Source organism: Suricata suricatta, chromosome 9 (assembly GCF_006229205.1).
Source record: "Suricata suricatta isolate VVHF042 chromosome 9, meerkat_22Aug2017_6uvM2_HiC, whole genome shotgun sequence".
Lineage (NCBI taxonomy): Eukaryota > Metazoa > Chordata > Mammalia > Carnivora > Herpestidae > Suricata > Suricata suricatta.
In genome coordinates, this window is record NC_043708.1 from 84668291 (window position 1) to 84684752 (window position 16462).

At 52.1% G+C, this 16462-nt stretch overlaps 4 protein-coding genes across 4 annotated transcripts in view; 2 read left to right on the top strand and 2 right to left on the bottom strand.

The window, feature by feature from the left end:
- Positions 1-1706, bottom strand: part of DUOX2 (dual oxidase 2) — an 18297-nt gene extending 16591 nt beyond the window's left edge. Inside the window, exons 1-4 of the mRNA XM_029951195.1 lie at positions 1637-1706; positions 1274-1363; positions 887-1051; positions 49-336 (exon numbers count right to left, since the gene is read on the bottom strand). Of these exons, the coding sequence (XP_029807055.1) occupies positions 49-336; positions 887-1051; positions 1274-1363; positions 1637-1706 (613 nt within the window). The remainder of the gene's footprint in view (positions 1-48; positions 337-886; positions 1052-1273; positions 1364-1636) is intronic.
- A 1014-nt stretch (positions 1707-2720) lies between these two features.
- Positions 2721-6281, top strand: DUOXA2 (dual oxidase maturation factor 2). The gene is made up of 6 exons (XM_029951567.1): positions 2721-2945; positions 4067-4124; positions 4416-4550; positions 4808-5021; positions 5324-5538; positions 5899-6281. Exons 1-6 carry the CDS (start codon positions 2799-2801, stop codon positions 6090-6092), a joined length of 963 nt encoding a protein of 320 aa, XP_029807427.1. The 5' UTR covers positions 2721-2798; the 3' UTR covers positions 6093-6281.
- A 571-nt stretch (positions 6282-6852) lies between these two features.
- Positions 6853-10138, bottom strand: DUOXA1 (dual oxidase maturation factor 1). Its single transcript, XM_029951566.1, has 6 exons — positions 9992-10138; positions 9615-9672; positions 9154-9288; positions 8719-8932; positions 8258-8475; positions 6853-7583 (listed from the first exon to the last, which is right to left on the bottom strand). Exons 1-6 carry the CDS (start codon positions 10136-10138, stop codon positions 7327-7329), a joined length of 1029 nt encoding a protein of 342 aa, XP_029807426.1. The 3' UTR covers positions 6853-7326.
- Positions 10139-16293: 6155 nt separating this feature from the next.
- The window catches only part of DUOX1 (dual oxidase 1), a 33908-nt gene continuing 33739 nt past the window's right edge, over positions 16294-16462 (top strand). Inside the window, exon 1 of the mRNA XM_029951028.1 lies at positions 16294-16344. The gene's annotated coding sequence lies outside the window, so the exon portion shown is untranslated. The remainder of the gene's footprint in view (positions 16345-16462) is intronic.

Sequence of the window (16462 nt, forward strand, 5' to 3'; positions counted from 1 at the left end):
AGCCCAGGGGGAGCCGCGGTGGAGTCGCTGAGGCGGGTAAGGGGGCGCCAGGGGCCAGCCAAGCATCGGTAGGAAGTGGGGGAGGAGCCTCTCCCCGCGCGGCCCCTGCCAGCCCACCTCCCCGTGACCCCCCCGAGCGTCGTCTCACCAGGTCCCGGGGGTTACTGGGGCTCTGTCCTGTCTCAGGGTCCCAGCGGCTTCTCTGGAAGGGTAGGACCACGTCCCCGCGCTGGTCAGGGTCGAACACCGGGTCCCCGGGCGGGATGTGGATGTTGAGGAACTCGGCTGGGCAGCCAGGTGTCTCCACGCTCACCAGGTCTGACAGCACGTGGTAGCCTGTCCGCAATGGGGACCAAAGTGATGAAAATCGCCAGTTCCCGTGGGCAGGGACTGTCTCTTTGTTTCTCAAGAGTCAAAGACATATAGTGCCAGCTCTGCCGCCAGCTCCAGGTCTTTTTTCTAATTTTCAAGTGGGGATATAGTACCCTCTCCACGGAACATTGGTGTGAGAATCCAAATAATAATTAAGATAAGGGCTCCCCCAAACCAATTTCTACCTCCCACCAGATCCTGCCCCCCCCCTTTTCTTTCGGAGGAAAGAGGATATAATCATATAAATAGGAGGGCGTTGGCAGGGGACTCCGCTCCTAAAAGCTTTAATGGCGGTCCAGTGATACTCGTGGGTTTGCACTAAAGGGTAAGAGAAAGATTAGGGAAGCAAATATCCCTAAATCGACACCCCTAAATCCCCGAAGATAAAGAACGCCTGGAAGTGTTGCTTAGTGAGAGGTAGAGATGGCTGGGAGTTGGGTCAGCCGCAGGGCGGCTCTCGAAGGCGCCGAGGGACTGACTGCTCAACCCCGGTGTTCCCCTACTTTGCTCTCACCAAAGAAGACCCCCAGCACTGTGCGGTTGCGGCGGGAGGCCTGCCCGGCTGTGCCCCGCATGGCGGCGTCGCTGAGTCGGCGCGAGTTGGGCAGCAGCGGCTCCCCCAGAGCCTGATAAACGCCATCCGCGTAATTGGCTGGTACCAGGCGCTGCAGTCGGAAGCCTGTGGGAAGGAGGGAGCGGGGTTTTGTCCGGGCACTCCGTCCCCAACAAGCCCACAAACCTCTCCCTACGCCTGCCTCACTGACGAGACCCCTTTCCGCCAGGGTTTCCTGGGCCCTGGGGTGCATAGGAGCTCGCTGCTCAGACAGCCGTGCGACTGGCAGCGCGCCCTCCTCTCGCCATCCTCCCCCTCACCCCGACCCCGACCGACCGCAGGACGCACCAGCTGCGCCGAGCTCGTGATGCCTCAGGTTGTTGAACCAGCCGTCATAGCGCTGCACTTCCCAGGACAGTGCAGGTGAGTCCTGGCCGCCTGTGGGGCAGAGAGGGGTCCCCTCAGCACTAGCCTCCCTGCGACGACTCGGGGACCCGGCGGCCTCCGTCAGTGCTTCTCACTCTCACTGAGTGTACCCAATCCTACCCAAGAGGCGACACCGCCCAGCGTTGAAGCTGCGCTAGCTAGTGTCCCATCCTGCTGAGCTGCGCTGCGATTTGACCAGTTTCGAAGCTTGCTTGCGTCTGTTACTTCCTCAGCCCGCAGGAGGTACTGGGCGACTTCGCTAAGCTAGGGGCACCAGATACTTACCCGCTGGATCCAGGGATGCAGTCAGCAGAGCTCCCAGGAGCACCACCACCTCCGGGCTTGCACAGAGCATGCTGACCCTGCCGCCTGGGAAGTGGGAGGTGATCCGTGAGGGACAAGGAGCTGGTGTCCCTCATGTCTACAGCTCACACAGGGGAGGAGGTGCCAGCTGTTTTCACTTCTGGAGCAAAGTTCCAGAAAGACCCACATCCCCACGTTGCTCTTTTCAGGACATCTGATAGACACGGATGACGGTCCCTACTTCCGCCTAGTGGAAGAACTAACCCCAACCGAAGGAGCCCACAGGGCACTAGTCCTCTGGGGTTTGACAGTCCCAGGCAGAATTTTACCTCCAGTTTTTCAGGCTTTCTCTCCACCAAACCTCGAATCCCCATCTCCAACCCCTTAGTATCTGCTGGGAATCCCCCACCTGCAGTCCTTGATACTCTGCAAGGAACGCCTGTGCAAGGACAGGAGGGATGGGAAGATCGGGCCCCAAACTGCAGTCCAACCTCTGGTTTAGGGCTCCCATTCGGGTCAGAAGTCTTTCCTTTTGGAATCTTTGTTTCTCTGCTCTCCTCTCTGTCTTCAGCTTCCCAGCACAGCACCCCTCCCCTCCCAGCTCTGAAGATCCCCAGCCACCCTGGTGGCACTCTCACCCTCTTCTCTGGATCCTCAAAGGCCAGCTGCCTTCGTGTCCACTCAGGTCAGACTAGTGCCAAGAGTGCAAATCTGGACGGGAGGCTCTGAGTCTTGCTTTGGAGTCAGGGCTCTTCTCGTTTGCATAGCAACCTCCGCCCCTTATTTGCAAGTTCTCTTCCCAGTCACACCCAGCTGCCAAGCCCTGACCTCCACCCAGCAAGCTGCCCAGGCTGCTATAAAAGGGGTCCAGATCCCACACCACTTCTAAACACAGAGCCTTGAACATAACTGGTTACAGCCAGTGAGAAATAATTCCTCTCTCCCACCTACCCAACCCTGCTCCAGACAATCCAGAGCACTTGAAAGCACTTCCTTAGGAGAAAGTTAGGAACTCAAGCTTGTCCAGCCCATTGAGTCCTGTCCAAGAACGCAGGGGACCGGATAAAGAGAAGTGGGACCCAGCCTCGGTTGCCAGGTGCCTGCTATTCCCACTCCAGCGGACTCAGCTTGGCCGGGTTGCAGCATGACTCTGTGGAATGGTGAGCTGCCTTTCTACCCCCAGCCCCGGCATGCCCCTGGCATCAGCGTCCCACTGCTCATCGTCATTCTGGTGTTCTTGGCCTTGGCTGCCAGCTTCCTGCTCATCTTGCCTGGAATCCGTGGCCACTCGGTAAGGGGGTGCTAGATGCTAGCGCCTGGAGGTCTTGGGCAGCTTGCCTCTGGAAGACTTAGGACAGGTCATGTGGTAGCAAGTGCCTCCTTGGATAGTCAGACTGAAACACTGAATCAGAGGAGCGTAGGTGGAGCAGATAGAAGTCTGGGGCAGCAGGCATACCTTTCAAGGATTGGGGGAGGTTGAGGCCCTGAATAAAACATTCAAGAGACTGACCCCACCTGGATCATTCAAGAGGCTGATGCAGAGAGTGAGTACTCAGTCCAGCAGTCCTGGAGCTGATTCTAGTCTTCACATGCTGCTGGAGTCTCCCTCCTTCCGTCAGACTGTGGCTGCACTCCAATCTCAGCCTTCAGGTGATGACTTGATGGCTGGCAGACCCAGAGGACAGAAACCAGCAGCTGCGACTGCTGTGTTTCACTGTCTGCTGCATAGAGATGCATGTGTATGAGTGCTCTCATCCTAAGGGCTCAGAGACTCCCACACAGGATTCAGAGTTACAGCAGACTGGATACTTTTCCTTGAACTCCCTGCCCCGCCCTGCTTCTCCTAGAACTTAAGTTGTTTTTCAAGTCTACCAGTTCCTAGCCTCCCTGAGTCTTGATCTGTGTTGGTTTCCTTGGGAAACTGGTGCACCTAGGAATATCTGAAAGGCTGCATTCCCACCTCCTCTATGTGGTGACGGGACCCTGGGGCCACCCTCTCCTAGGGAAGATGACCCCTGCCTGCCTACCACTTCTGGACTCGGTGAGCCTCACCATAGTAGTGACTCGAGTAGGCAGCACGACCAGGACCAGGAGCCAGATACTTGGCGGGTGGAGGTGGTGGGCTAGCACCAGGCAGAAAGCCATGTTGCAGGGTACACTGGGAAATGGGACTGGGGCGGCAGAAATGCATTGACTAGAAAACTTCAGAAATGGCAATGGCTCAGAGGAACTTGTACAAAAACAAGACTGACTTCAGCTTCAAAACATCAAGAATGGAACTGGGAAAAGGTTATGGAGCAAGAGGGGACAGTTTCCAAGGCACTAGAGATCTAGGTGGCATGGGGTCAAGGGAGGTCTTGGGGACTCTAGCCCAGCAGTTACCAGGCCTGACCCAGGTGTCTGTTCCTGCAGCGCTGGTTCTGGCTGGTGAGAGTTCTTCTCAGTCTCTTCATAGGCGCAGAAATTGTGGGTGAGTGTGTGGTGCAGCAGGTAGGGAGAGGACCTGGGGTGAGGATGGAGGTGGGCAGAGGGCACCTGGGAAAATGGAGATTTGGGGTTCCTGTCCTGCTCCCTCTTTCTATTCTTCAACTCTTTCTAGTGCCCACTCTTACCCCCTTACCATGTATACCACATTGGACCCCCAGACCCCCATCAATCTCTCTGTACTGCGTCCTACCTGCCATCATCGCCCTCCCCATTCCATTTCCTCAATTCTCTCTCTACCCCTACCCCGCTCCTCACACTATGCCTCTCCTCACAGCTGTGCACTTCAGCGCACAGTGGTCAGTGGGTGGGGTGAACACCAACACATCCTACAAGGCCTTCAGCGCAGCACGAGTCAGAGCCCATGTTGGTCTGCACGTCGGCCTCGAGGGAATTAATATTACACTCACAGGTGAGGGGGCTGGGGCAAAGTGAACTCCTGTTTTGGCGGACCCCATGGTTGGGGGAGTGTGGCAAGGACAGCGGGAGGAAATCTCCGACCCCAGAGGCTCAAATAGTGTTTATTCCTTTGGGGGCTGTGCTTTCCCCCAACCGCTGTCAAACCGTTTGCTTTCTCTCACACCTCCACTTTCCTATTCGTGTTTGCTTAGTTGCGGGGTCCCCAGCTGCGCGCAGCTCCGTGATTCGCCGCCCATCCTCCCTCTGCAGGGACCCCGGTGCAGCAGCTGAACGAGACCATAGACTACAACGAGCACTTTAACTGGCGTTTGGGCGAGAACTATGCAGAGGAGTACTGGGAGGCGCTTGAGAAGGGGCTGCCCGATCCAGTTCTTTACTTGGCGGAGAAGTTCACCCCGAGCAGCCCCTGCGGGCTCTACCGCCAGTACCGTCTGGCGGGCCACTATGCTTCGGCCACGCTGTGGTGAGCTTCGGAGAGAAGCCCGCGTGGTTGCGGGAGGGACGGAGTGTCGGGGTGGGGGCGTGTGAGCCAGCCGCACAGGGCTGGAAATGAGAATTTCCGCTTCTCGAGTCAGAAACTCACAGGGTCCCCCGCACAGACCACGCGAACCCAGAGAGAGCCGGCACAGGCTGGGCGCCCGCCACGCCCCTGGAAAGCTCCCCGGCGCCTTTGCCATCCCAGTCCCTGCTTTCCGGCTAGGGTAGGGACGGAGAGGAGGCGAGGCCGGGGGAACCCAGCTCACAGCGCAGTGGTCCCCTCCGCAGGGTGGCTTTCTGCTTCTGGCTCCTCTCCAACGGGCTGCTCTCCATGCCGGTTCCGCTCTACGGAGGCCTGGCGCTCCTGACCACCGGTGCCTTCACGCTCTTCTCTATCTTCGCCTTCGCGTCCATCTCCAGCGTGAAGCTCTGCCCGCTCCGCCTCGGCTCCTCCATTCTCACCACTCACTACGGCGCTGCCTTTTGGGTCACCCTAGCCACTGGTAAGGACCGAGGAGGCAGATTCTGGGAGGCTGGGGTGGGGACTGGATTTATACTGGTTTGTGCTTTACAGTCAACAAAACGAGTTCACACATATTATCTAATCTGCTTCTCTTAAGAGTTCCTAGAGGCAGGTGCGGTTATGCCCGTTTTACACATAAGGGGAGGGGATCGTGAGGGGTTCAGTATCTTGCACAGTTAGCATATGAAACTGTGTATCACGTAATCCATATTAGGGCTGTTTCTGCCCTGTGTGTTGGGGGAGGAAATGCAAGAGGTGGCCCCCAGGAGATGGAGGGGGCAGGCCAGATTCTGACTTGGAGCCCTGACTACTCTGTTTCTTTCTGTCGGCGCTGCCGCAGGCATCCTGTGCCTCCTGCTCGGAGTGGCGGTGGTGAGTCTCCACTACTCTTGGCCCAGTGCACTTCGCATTTTCTTGGACCGAACCGTCGAGGACTATGGTAGCCAGGAGAAAGGGAGCTCGCTTCTCATCTTGAACAACCCACTGCATAAGCCGTTTGGAGCCCTGGACTTAACGACCAATACTAATCTTTGAGGGAGATTCAACCTCAGACTGTTACCCCACCTTGGTCCCCTGCAAGCCAGGGAGCAATGCCGGCTGGGGCTGGGCCTGGAGAGTTCCAAGAAAGTCATTGCAGGGGAAGGGGTGGGGAGCCACCAAGGAAACACTGGCGGCCTCAGACTTGCTGCGCTTCTGCACCAGGGGAAAAGTCTCCCAGGGTGACCTGTAAATAAATATTTTTCCTTTTTTTTTTTTTAAACTTGTTTCCATTACATTTCATGGCTTTCTCAGGCTTGGGGAATATGAGTCCTCAGCGGACTTCTCTGGGTGGGAAGCTGCCAAGTCCATGCTCTCTGCCTTGCCACAAGGCTCTGGGAGAGCTTGGGCGCCCTCTAGTGAGCCCAAAGGGGAACCCGCCAGAGCCAGTATCTTCCTGAGCTGCCCCAGCTGGATGGTAGGTAGCAGTGACCAGGCAGGTCACCATACCACTAGCCTAGTGGGTTCTCCCTTCATTGGCCCAGGTGAGTGGACCTGGAGGGAATGGCATTTTTGAGGTCATTTACTAACTCCAGTTTATTCACTAAGAGGTGGTATCTGAGGGCTAACTAAAGTAAATGTCAGCAAGGCATAAAAATGTAAATCTTGGTATTAGTTTTTAGGTCCTTGGCAAGACCTACAATCTTATGTGGCGAATTTGAGAAGTGAAGCTTAAAGATAATTAGTACATGTGGTTGATATCCAGGGACAAGAAGTTTGGTTTCTTCTCTCACCCAGGACTTTCATTGTACCTAGAGATCACACAAGTTGGGGAAGTAAAAGAAGAACAAAAAGGACCCAGAAAAAGGAAAACAAAAAGGATAGGGGAGACTATACAGGTATCAAACTGTAACCTCCCCAACACACACACACACACACACACACACACACACACACACACACACACACTCATTATGTAAATGAAGCTGAGTTTCAATAAATGGCACCTCAAAGAGGCAAGGCATCAAGGGAGGGCAGGGTTGTTGTGCAGAAACAGGAAGCATCTGCTTGGTCTTACCATGGAGACAGGGCTTATGGACAGCTCTAATGTCTGTTTAGCATATTAGGGCTTTTTGTTTTGTTTTTTAACATCAATAGGAAAAGCCTCTTCTTCCTCTCCACCTATAGATTAGGGCTGGGGGCCTGAAACAACCCATCTTGCTGTCAGTTCTGTCAGGTTTATGAGATTCCAATGAGATCTGGAACCAGACTGGAAGTCTGGGTGGCCACCTTACAGGGTACAGTCAGGCTCTCTGGGATGCTCCTTCTTACAGCATGCCTCTGAGGAAGCCTCTGACAGAGGGATGTCCTGGGGCTCGGGACTCTCGGCTGTGGACCGGTAGCGAGGGCTCAGGAGTCTCCCTTCTTCAGGATTCCAGTCCAGCGCAGAATCCTCTCCTGAACTCTGGTTGAAGAAAGCCTTCAGCCTTTGGGGCTGTATCCTATGGGCCACTGCCATGGCCAGACTCAGCAGCACACAAAGCAGTCCTGGGGACAAGGTAATAGGTGTCTTGCCTTGCAAGAGCATCAGAACAACTCTCAAGGAACACTGGCATCCCCATTTCAGGGCAACTGGGATTCAGAGAAGTGACTGGTTTAGGGTCATATGGCTGGTGTGGCTCTATTGTTCTGAGCTTTGATTCTAAGGCCAGTGGTCTTTGAATTACATCTCAGAAGACAGAAAGAGAGAGAGGGAACTCTGAAAACAGAGAACTCTGGTGGAAGGTCAGGGTACAGAGGAGAAGGCATGAGAAAGGGCATGAGAGAACAGGAGAAGAGAAACACCTGTAGGACAATTTAGAGCCATGTGAGGCAGAGAAAGAGAAGGGTTCTAGGAATGGGGGACACAGAGTAGAGTGTTTGGGGGAAGCAGGAAGGGACAGAAGATTGGAAGATTCAGGAAAGAGCTGGGTGAAAGGAGAGTTAGGGGATGAGGGACACAACAGAGACAAAAGACACAGGGAGTAGGCATCTATGGAGTGGGTAGTGGAACTGGGTAGAAAAAGCCCAGATGAGTGATGTAAGAGGAATGGGGCTTTAAAGGAAGAAAAGGCATCCTGACCTCCAGAGGCAGACCCTCACCTCCCACCAATATGGTGGACCCTGGCCCTCCCTCCCTGGCCCTAGGCCCTCCAGTGTCTGTCTTCAGGGCTGGACCTCACCTGTGGTCAATGTGATCCAGAAGGCAGACCCGTGGCAAGTGTGCAGCGTAGCAGTGCCCAGGTGCAGGTGACAGAGTGGTGTGAGTGATGTGGCCGTGGAGAAGAAGAGCAGTCCCAACAGCTGGAAGATGCCTGTGGCCAGCAGCATGTGGCCACCGTAGACCAGCACAGGCATGGACAGCATTACATTGGCCAGCAGCCAGCAGAAGAATGCCACCCTGGAGAACCAGGGACCTAGTGAAGGTTGGTCTAGACACCTCTACTTGGAAAGGCCTGCATGGAGGCTCAAGCACCCAAGAATACCCAGAGATGAGAGATAGGAATTCTGCCTATAGGTTTCCCCACCAGGCCCTGTGAGGCTGGTACCAGCCTGTGCCAGGGATTTCCACACGAGTGGAGGAAAGATGGGTGGAAACACTATTTCTGGGTCTAGGCCAGCAGGGCCTCCATCCCACTCTCACCAGAGCATGACTGAGGTGTAGTGTCCTGCCAGGCGGTATTGGCCATGCAGACCACATGGGCTGTTTGGGGTGAACTTCTCCGCCAGGTAGAGCACAGGGTCCGGCAGCCCCTTCTCCAGTGCCTTTGCATACTTCTCAGCATAGTTTTCACCCAGGCGCCATGTGAACTCCTCATTGTAATTGATGGTCTCATTTAGCTGCTCCACCGGGATCCCTGGGGGAATGGGGCAGGTGTGCTCAGCAGGAACCCAAGGACCAGAGTGTACATTTGCCTGCATAAGGGCTCATCACATTGGGCAAAAGTACAGAAGCTGTTCATCTCTGGAAATTTCCCTGACTACCATTCCCCCATCCCATAGGTCTTTAGACCACACCAAACTAGATCCCAAAGACACAGCAGAATCTTCTCCCTCACAGGCAAGAGCCATCCCTTACCTGTTAGTGTGATGTTGACTCCTCCCAGCCCAACCTGCAGCCCAACATCAGCGCTGATCCATTTGGAACTGAAGGCCTTGTATGATGTGTTGGTGCTGACCTGGCCCACGAACCACTCAGAACTGAAATTCACGGCTGGGGTTGGGGAGGTGGACATATAGGAACTCAGGAAGATCTGGGTATTACTGGGTTAGAGTCACCTCCAAGTGGTGTTTTGCACATAATTATATATCTATGAATTAGCTCAGGGTCTAGCTCATGGTTAGCTTGTCAATAATATGGTTGCCCAAGATGAATAAAGGGGTCAGAATCCAAGCCTTCCCTTGGTCACACTCTGCTTATGCCCCTCCCACCCCCCACACCCCAAGAATCAGAAATTGCTGTAAGGAAACTAGGAGAGGGGAGGTTGGCTGTGGGGCAAACTAGATTGGACAGAGGCAGTTGCCCAGGATTATACTCACCTAGGATCACAGCTCCAATGAATAAGCTGGTCAATACCCGCAGCAGCCAAAACAGCCTCTGAGTCACAGGGTGGGTGGGTTTAGGAAGGAACACCCTCCTTCCAAATCCACCCTTCCTCTTGGGTGTGTGGGGGTGGGGGTTCTAAAACTGAGGTCACTTGGTCAATTGAGACCAAAGTGTCTGCCACGTAATAGGTGCTCAATAATTACGTGTTGAATCAATGAGTAGGTTAGCTCCCTCCTGGGGGGTGGGTGACACTTTCTCGGGACTGGAGTTTCTTTCCTGAGTCTGGTTGTAGTGAGAGAATCTGGCCTCCTCACCTTGAGGCCAAGGTCTCTCTGGGGCTGGGGTCTTCAGAACTGGGTTTGTTTCTCACCATCTTGCCCCGAATGCCAGGCAGGATGATGATGAAGGTGATCAGCGCAGTCAGAAAGATCACAATGAGGACGGCCAAGGTGGTGTCCATTGGGAAGATTGGCTTGAGGCCAGTATAGAAGGGGAATGTGTGTCCGAAAGCAGCCATTTTTGATCGGGCTGTGAGGGGCAGGCATATGCTGTAGGACAATAGATGTTCATGTCTATGAGCCAGGTACTGTTCTTGGTGGTGAAGATACAGATAAGAATAAACCAGACCAGTTCCCTCATCTCTGGAGCTCAAAAGATTCTACTGCTACTGCCATTCCATTGTGCCTCTGCCATCCATCTCCCTGTGTTTTGGCTGTGAGGGAATGAAGGTCTAGGCAATACATCTCTGTTGCCCCATGCTCCTTTCCTAACCCTCAGGTCCCCTAATTCAGTGCCACAACCACCCTCCAGGCTTCTCTGCTTCCTCTGGGACTGCCTTAAGAAATATAATTCTCTTTTATCTCTCTGAGGCCTCCAGCCTAATCAGACAGATAACGGGACATAAAAAGAGCTATATTTACAATCAAGTGAAGGCATAAAGGTGAACGTTCATACAGATTACAAAAAGATTGGCTTTCCTCCTCAGTCTCCAAAGGAACAAAGGCCAGACAGCTTTGCTAAGTATATAATCCAACGATATCATCAGAAGGCTGATTCCCAGTCCTGGCATTGCCCACACTGCTCTGTCCAGCTTTCTCAAGCACCCTAGCTCATCCTCTGGCAACTCTAGAATAGTTGAAATCAATTGAGTTCACCTCATCTTACAATCAATGATCCCATCTCTGCTCATTTCCCTGTGTGTGATCTGTACTGGGGCCTTGGTTTGCCCAGGAGGTTCCATTATTTATAGTCTGGCCACGTAGTGTCTTGTTAAGTGAAATAGTGAAAGAATAAGTTTGGAGTTAAGCAGCTCTGTGTTTGCCTCTTGCAAGTTACTTGACCTCTACAGACACTTGGTTTTATTAAAAAGTAGGGATGACAGTGTTTACCTCACAGGGTCATTGTGAGTGTGAGACAAGATTATGTATGTAAAATGCTAAGAATGATACCTGAAATAGAGTGACATGAATAGATAGAAGCTACCAGATTGGGAAAGAGGGGACATCTTAGTGCTCCATTTATCTCCTTATCCAATCCTTGTTGGAGAGAACCCTGGGCTGGAACCAGTTCTACACTTATTTTAAAACATTAGACAGGGGCGCCTGGGTGGCTCAGTAGGTTAAGCCTCCGACTTCGGCTCAGGTCAGATCTCACGTTCGTGGGTTTGAGCCCCGAGTCAGGCTCTGTGCTGACAGCTAGCTCAGAGCCTGGAGCCTGCTTCCGGTTCTGTGTCTCCTTCTCTATCTGCCCCTCCCCCTCTCATGCTCTGTCTCTCTCTGTATCAAAAATAAATAAATAAAAATATTAAAAAAAACCATTAGACAGGCAAATCACAACCTCCCTGGTCCTTGGTTTCCTCATCTGCAATTGTATATGATCTCCATGTTCCCTCTAGTTCTAAATTCTGTGATTCTTCTATATTACCTTGTGGCTCTCAGCCTTCCACTCTCCTTCTAGGCTGGCAACTTCCTATGCTATCTCTGGGGGGTAGCATAGTATCAGGAAAAAAGACAGAGAGACAAACAGTTTAATCCTGTCTTTTAGACAAGTTATATAAGCTCTGAGCCCCAGTTTTCCCATGAAATTTTGTTTTTTTCTTAACCCTTCAATTCTTCCATTCCAGAGGAATGGGTATCGCCTTGCCTGCCTTCACAACCACCTTTCCCTAGTCATTCCCCATTCTCTATACAACATGTCAGCTTCTCTTTCTCTATTTGCTTTTTCTCTCAAGGATATGCTTAAATTTCTCCCATCATAAGAACAAAAGCGAAGTTCTCTCCCTTGAACTTCTCAGTCCCTCCAGCTACTGTCTTATCTCACTCTACCCCTTTCATAGCCAGGCTTTTGGGAAGAATAGTCTATGGTGGTATTTCCACTGCTTTATCTCCTCAACCCATTGCAATCTGGCTTCTCTCCATTTCCATCTTCTCCATTAGGTTGCCACATGCTAAATCCAAAGGGAAGATTTCACTTCTCATCCTTCTTGAACTCTCTGTGGTATTCGGCATTGTGGACTGTTCCTTCTTTCTTCAAACTTGTTCTCTTTGGATCTCCATGACACATTGTTCTCCTGGGTCTCCTGCCTTTGGCCATGACTTTTGTAGCTCCCTTGCCAGTCCTTCCTCTCTCTGAAATGTTTCTGCTTCCCAGGATTCTGTCTTGGCTCTTTTCTTCTAGTACTCTTCATGATTCCCTAGGCAAACTCGTCTATTCCCGTGGCTGAGGCGTCTCAAATATATGTCTCCAGATAAACTCTTCCCCGGGCCAATCACCCCACTGACATTTTCACTTCGCTTTCCTTTGGAAGCCTCAGATTTAACAGGTTCCAAACTGAATTCACTGTCTCTGCTCTGCTTTTTATTCTGTTTTCTTTGCCTCTTTGATGGCATCACCACTGTATCAAAAAAATAAGCCAGAAACCTGGACCATCTTATCTCCTAGATGGTTTCTTCTTGAAACCATCCATGAATTTCCTTCTCTACTGCCCTAGTTCAGCCTTATTCTATCTTGCCTGGTGCCAGAACATTTTTTTTTCTAACATGGAAACAATCACTTCATTTCTTTGCTCAGAGTAAAACCTAATCTCACAATCACATACAAAGTCCTTTATGTCAGGATCTCACCTACCATTGCATCTTCATCTTTGGCTCAGCCTAACCTCTAGCAATTCTGAACTATTGGCCTCTCCCTGGTTCTGACATACTCTTAATTCTTCATGCTTCTGTATATGCTATTTCCTCTGCCTGGAATGCTCTTACCCCTTAGAAAACTGCTTTTTACCCTTCACGTCACACTTGTGTTATCTCCTCTGTGAGGTTCCTATGACACCATTGGGCCCATGTAGATGTTCCTATCTTTAATGTTATGATTGCATTTTGAATATACCTCCATGATCACAATAATCACATTGGATTGTAATTGTTTGGACATCAGTCTCCCTATTAGCTTCTAATCCCCATCTTTGTATCCCCTGCATGAAGCATATACTAATCAGCTTGTGAGTTGAATGAATGAATATGTATGAATGAGTGAGTTCCTCTCCCTGTAGGCGGCATCCTCAATTTCACACACAAGAGGGAGCTATGCTCCCTCTGTGCCCTATACAGTATTTTATTCTCATTCAAGTTGAGTGTCATCAATATAGGCCCAAGGATTGGGCAGGAAGGGATTTGACCAAGCCTGTCAATCTTTAGTGCTTTCACAAAATTTTTAGAAAGCGTCTTCAAGTAGTTGGAATCCAAAGCATAAATGTTCATGTTTAACTGAATCTGAAACATGTTTCAACTCTAGCTAAAAATATGACTAAAAACTTGTAGATAATATGTGACAGTGATACTTATTTTACTCATTGGTCTAAGAATTTTTCCTTTATGACACCTAGACTAAAGCCATTACAATTGTGATGGAAGGTTTTATGTTTTTAAAAAGGCTACAAAATGTAGAATATCTTGGTTAGTAAGGTAGGAAGATAAAGCAAGTTTCCTAATACTATGAATACATGTTATATGCTGAAACTTCAAAAACAAATAGTTGCAATATAAGCAAGTTATAATAGCATAATGTACTTTGGTTAGCGTTACATTATCAGCATTATTCTTGCATATATTTTAGTGGGAGGTTATAAAATACTTTACAAGAATGGCTCACCTCCATTAATGTGGTGCTTCAAAGAAACAGTAACAAAAGTCTCTCTGTATCTTAAGTACAATTCACCAAAATATTTATTAAAGATGACTAAAGCAAAAAGACAGTGAATAACATTCTTCTTGCTTAATTTAAGGAATAGGTTTTCCTTAATCTCCATTGCCTAAACTAAAGTTAATTTTGGATGACCCTGATTCCAAATTGGTTTTAATAATTAAGCTAACAGGTCTCTTGCATGAAGTGGTGGGACTGAAATGAAAAGTCACCACACCCAGCAATTCTGCTTTTCCTACAAAGCTTTAATTTCCCTCTGGAATACCTTCCTCCTTGGCAACCCAAGGAGGGTCTGACAGTAGAATTTCTTCCAATCTGAGAAAAATCTCTTGTCAGTCTTCACTCACTTCTCCCCTAATTCACCACCATGACTCCTATTTATACACAATGTATACTGGTACAAAGAAGCACAAGATACAGTCAGACATACACCTACAATTTCATGTAAACAGAAATACAGATACAAGAAGAAAGTACTGCTTAGTAACATAGAGAGCTAGGTGCATAAACGCTCAGTCAGAGGCCCCTGTGACAAAACTGAGGTGCTTTCTCAATGGGGTGGGCCAATCCCCACACTCTGGGGTCCTCCTTTCTCACTTGGCCTAGAGAAGTAAGGGACACTCTCCCCCCCCCCTTTCTGCACTCCCTTAAAATACGGAAGCATTTCTAATGCTTAGTTGTGTTTCAGACATAGTTACCCAATCTTTACCTATCACAAGTTGAAGTGGGATTCCTGTGTGTGTTATACGGGGTGGGCAAGAAATAAAGTTACATATCTTTAAGAAAATTCAGCCGGGTACAGCTGGTCTTCAGCATTCAAAGTTCTAATGTACTTTCTTAATGCTCTGTGGCCTCTCTTCTACCTTCCCCCTGTCCACCTCCCCCATCTTCTGGAACTCAGAAATACTACTAATTCTCTACGAAGGAGTGGGCGACATGGTCGGAGTTGCCAAGAGCGCTGACTGGTGATACACAGCTGCTAGAATGTGATTATTTTGTTTCTCTGGTTGGGGTTGATCCCATTAAAAGTTTACAGCTCTGGCTGGCGAGAACTGTCAGGAGCTCCCGTCCCAGCCTCTTCTCTTCAAGAAGGTGTGTGGGCATGTGTATGTTGTTGCACTAAGGAAAGAATTAAGCGAAGAAACGGAAGATCTGAGAAGTGGGTGGAAGATCTGAGAAGTGAGTTGAGGGCTGAGGTAAGTAAGGAGCCCAGGGACGCTGAATCATGCAAGCCAAACGATCTAGGATCTAGGCAGGCCGAGATGAGGATTCCTTGTCTGTAGGCATTTATGGCCTTAAGAGGTTTTTCTTGTCTCTTCTTACCAAGCTTTCTCTTTGAGTAACTCCCACTTGGTCTGAACTTGCTCCGGGTGGACGCTGGAAGTGCGCCCCTAGGGGCCGGGGTGGAGGCGGCACTCCAAGGCCCCCTTCAAAACCCACCCCTCCCTCACCGCCCCCAGCAGCCTCAGCATCCCCGCCATCCACACCCGGACCACTGTCTCCCTACCTACGCCGCTTCCACACAATGCGTGCGTGGCAGTCTGCGCCGCTCGCCTCCTCCTGGTGGAACCTCCCGAGCAGCCGTCCTGGGGGCGGGAACGAGGTCCAGACGTTCGGTCACCGACAGCGCTCCTTTTCTCTCGGTGGGGCTCGCTTCCAATCCTACTCTCCTAATTCACTTAAGGACCAGGCTCTGACCGGACAAACCGGGTTTGAGGTGCTTCCCCGCCCGGCACTCCAAGTCGCTCGCAACCTTCTCAGACCGCACCCGAGGCTCAGAGGCGCTGCCCCCCGCCCTCGGTCTAGCACAGAGGAGGGACCGTGAGCGAGAGCCGTCCCCTGCGCAGCCACCCCTCCGGCCCCTCCTTCTCCTGCCCCCTGCCCAGAACCCCCCGGGCGACTCCGGCACAAACCTAGCGGTGCAGTCCGGGGACCGGCGGGGCGCGGGCGAGGCTGGAGAGCCAGAGACCCCGAGAGCTCACGAGGACCCCGGGGAATAGTGGCCACAGCCACTCTCTGGGTCTTAGGACGAAAGCCTTGCTCGGAAGCCTGGCCTGCGCTGCAGGCGTTGACCGATCCTCTTGGTCTTGGAGCCCAGATCCGACGATATGAGAGTTTCGGGGAGGGCCTCCCTCGCCCCACCCCTGCCCCCTCGAGGTCTTCCGCCCCCTCCCCAGCCCTAGCAGACTTGCCCTTTTCGCTGTTCTCGTGGCCGCAGTACCCGAGCCCTCGCCACGGACGGGACGGCTCCCCCACCTGAGCCCTGCGCGCTCGCGCCGTCTCACCTGGCGCGCTTCCGTCTCTTCGGAGCACCTCAGCGGGTCGCGGGCGCGCCCGCCGTCGCTCTCCCCACTCCGCCCCGCCCCTCCTTAGAACTGGGACGCGCCAGCCCCTCTTCACCCCCGGCCCCGCCCGCCCCGCGGAGAGCTGCCGAGGGAGCCGGCCGGGAGCGGGCGTCGCGGGCCCCGCGCAGAGCCAGTAGCCAGCCGGCCCGCACTTCGGGGTCGACGGACGCCGCGGCCGCAGGTCAGACCGAGGAGGGCTTCTCAGGCCCGCGGGCCTAGGCGCTCAGGGGGAGGGAGCGCCACCGGCGTGGCTGCGGCGGAGAGTGCCCCAACTCCGCCACGCTTTTTGAGGGAGGGGA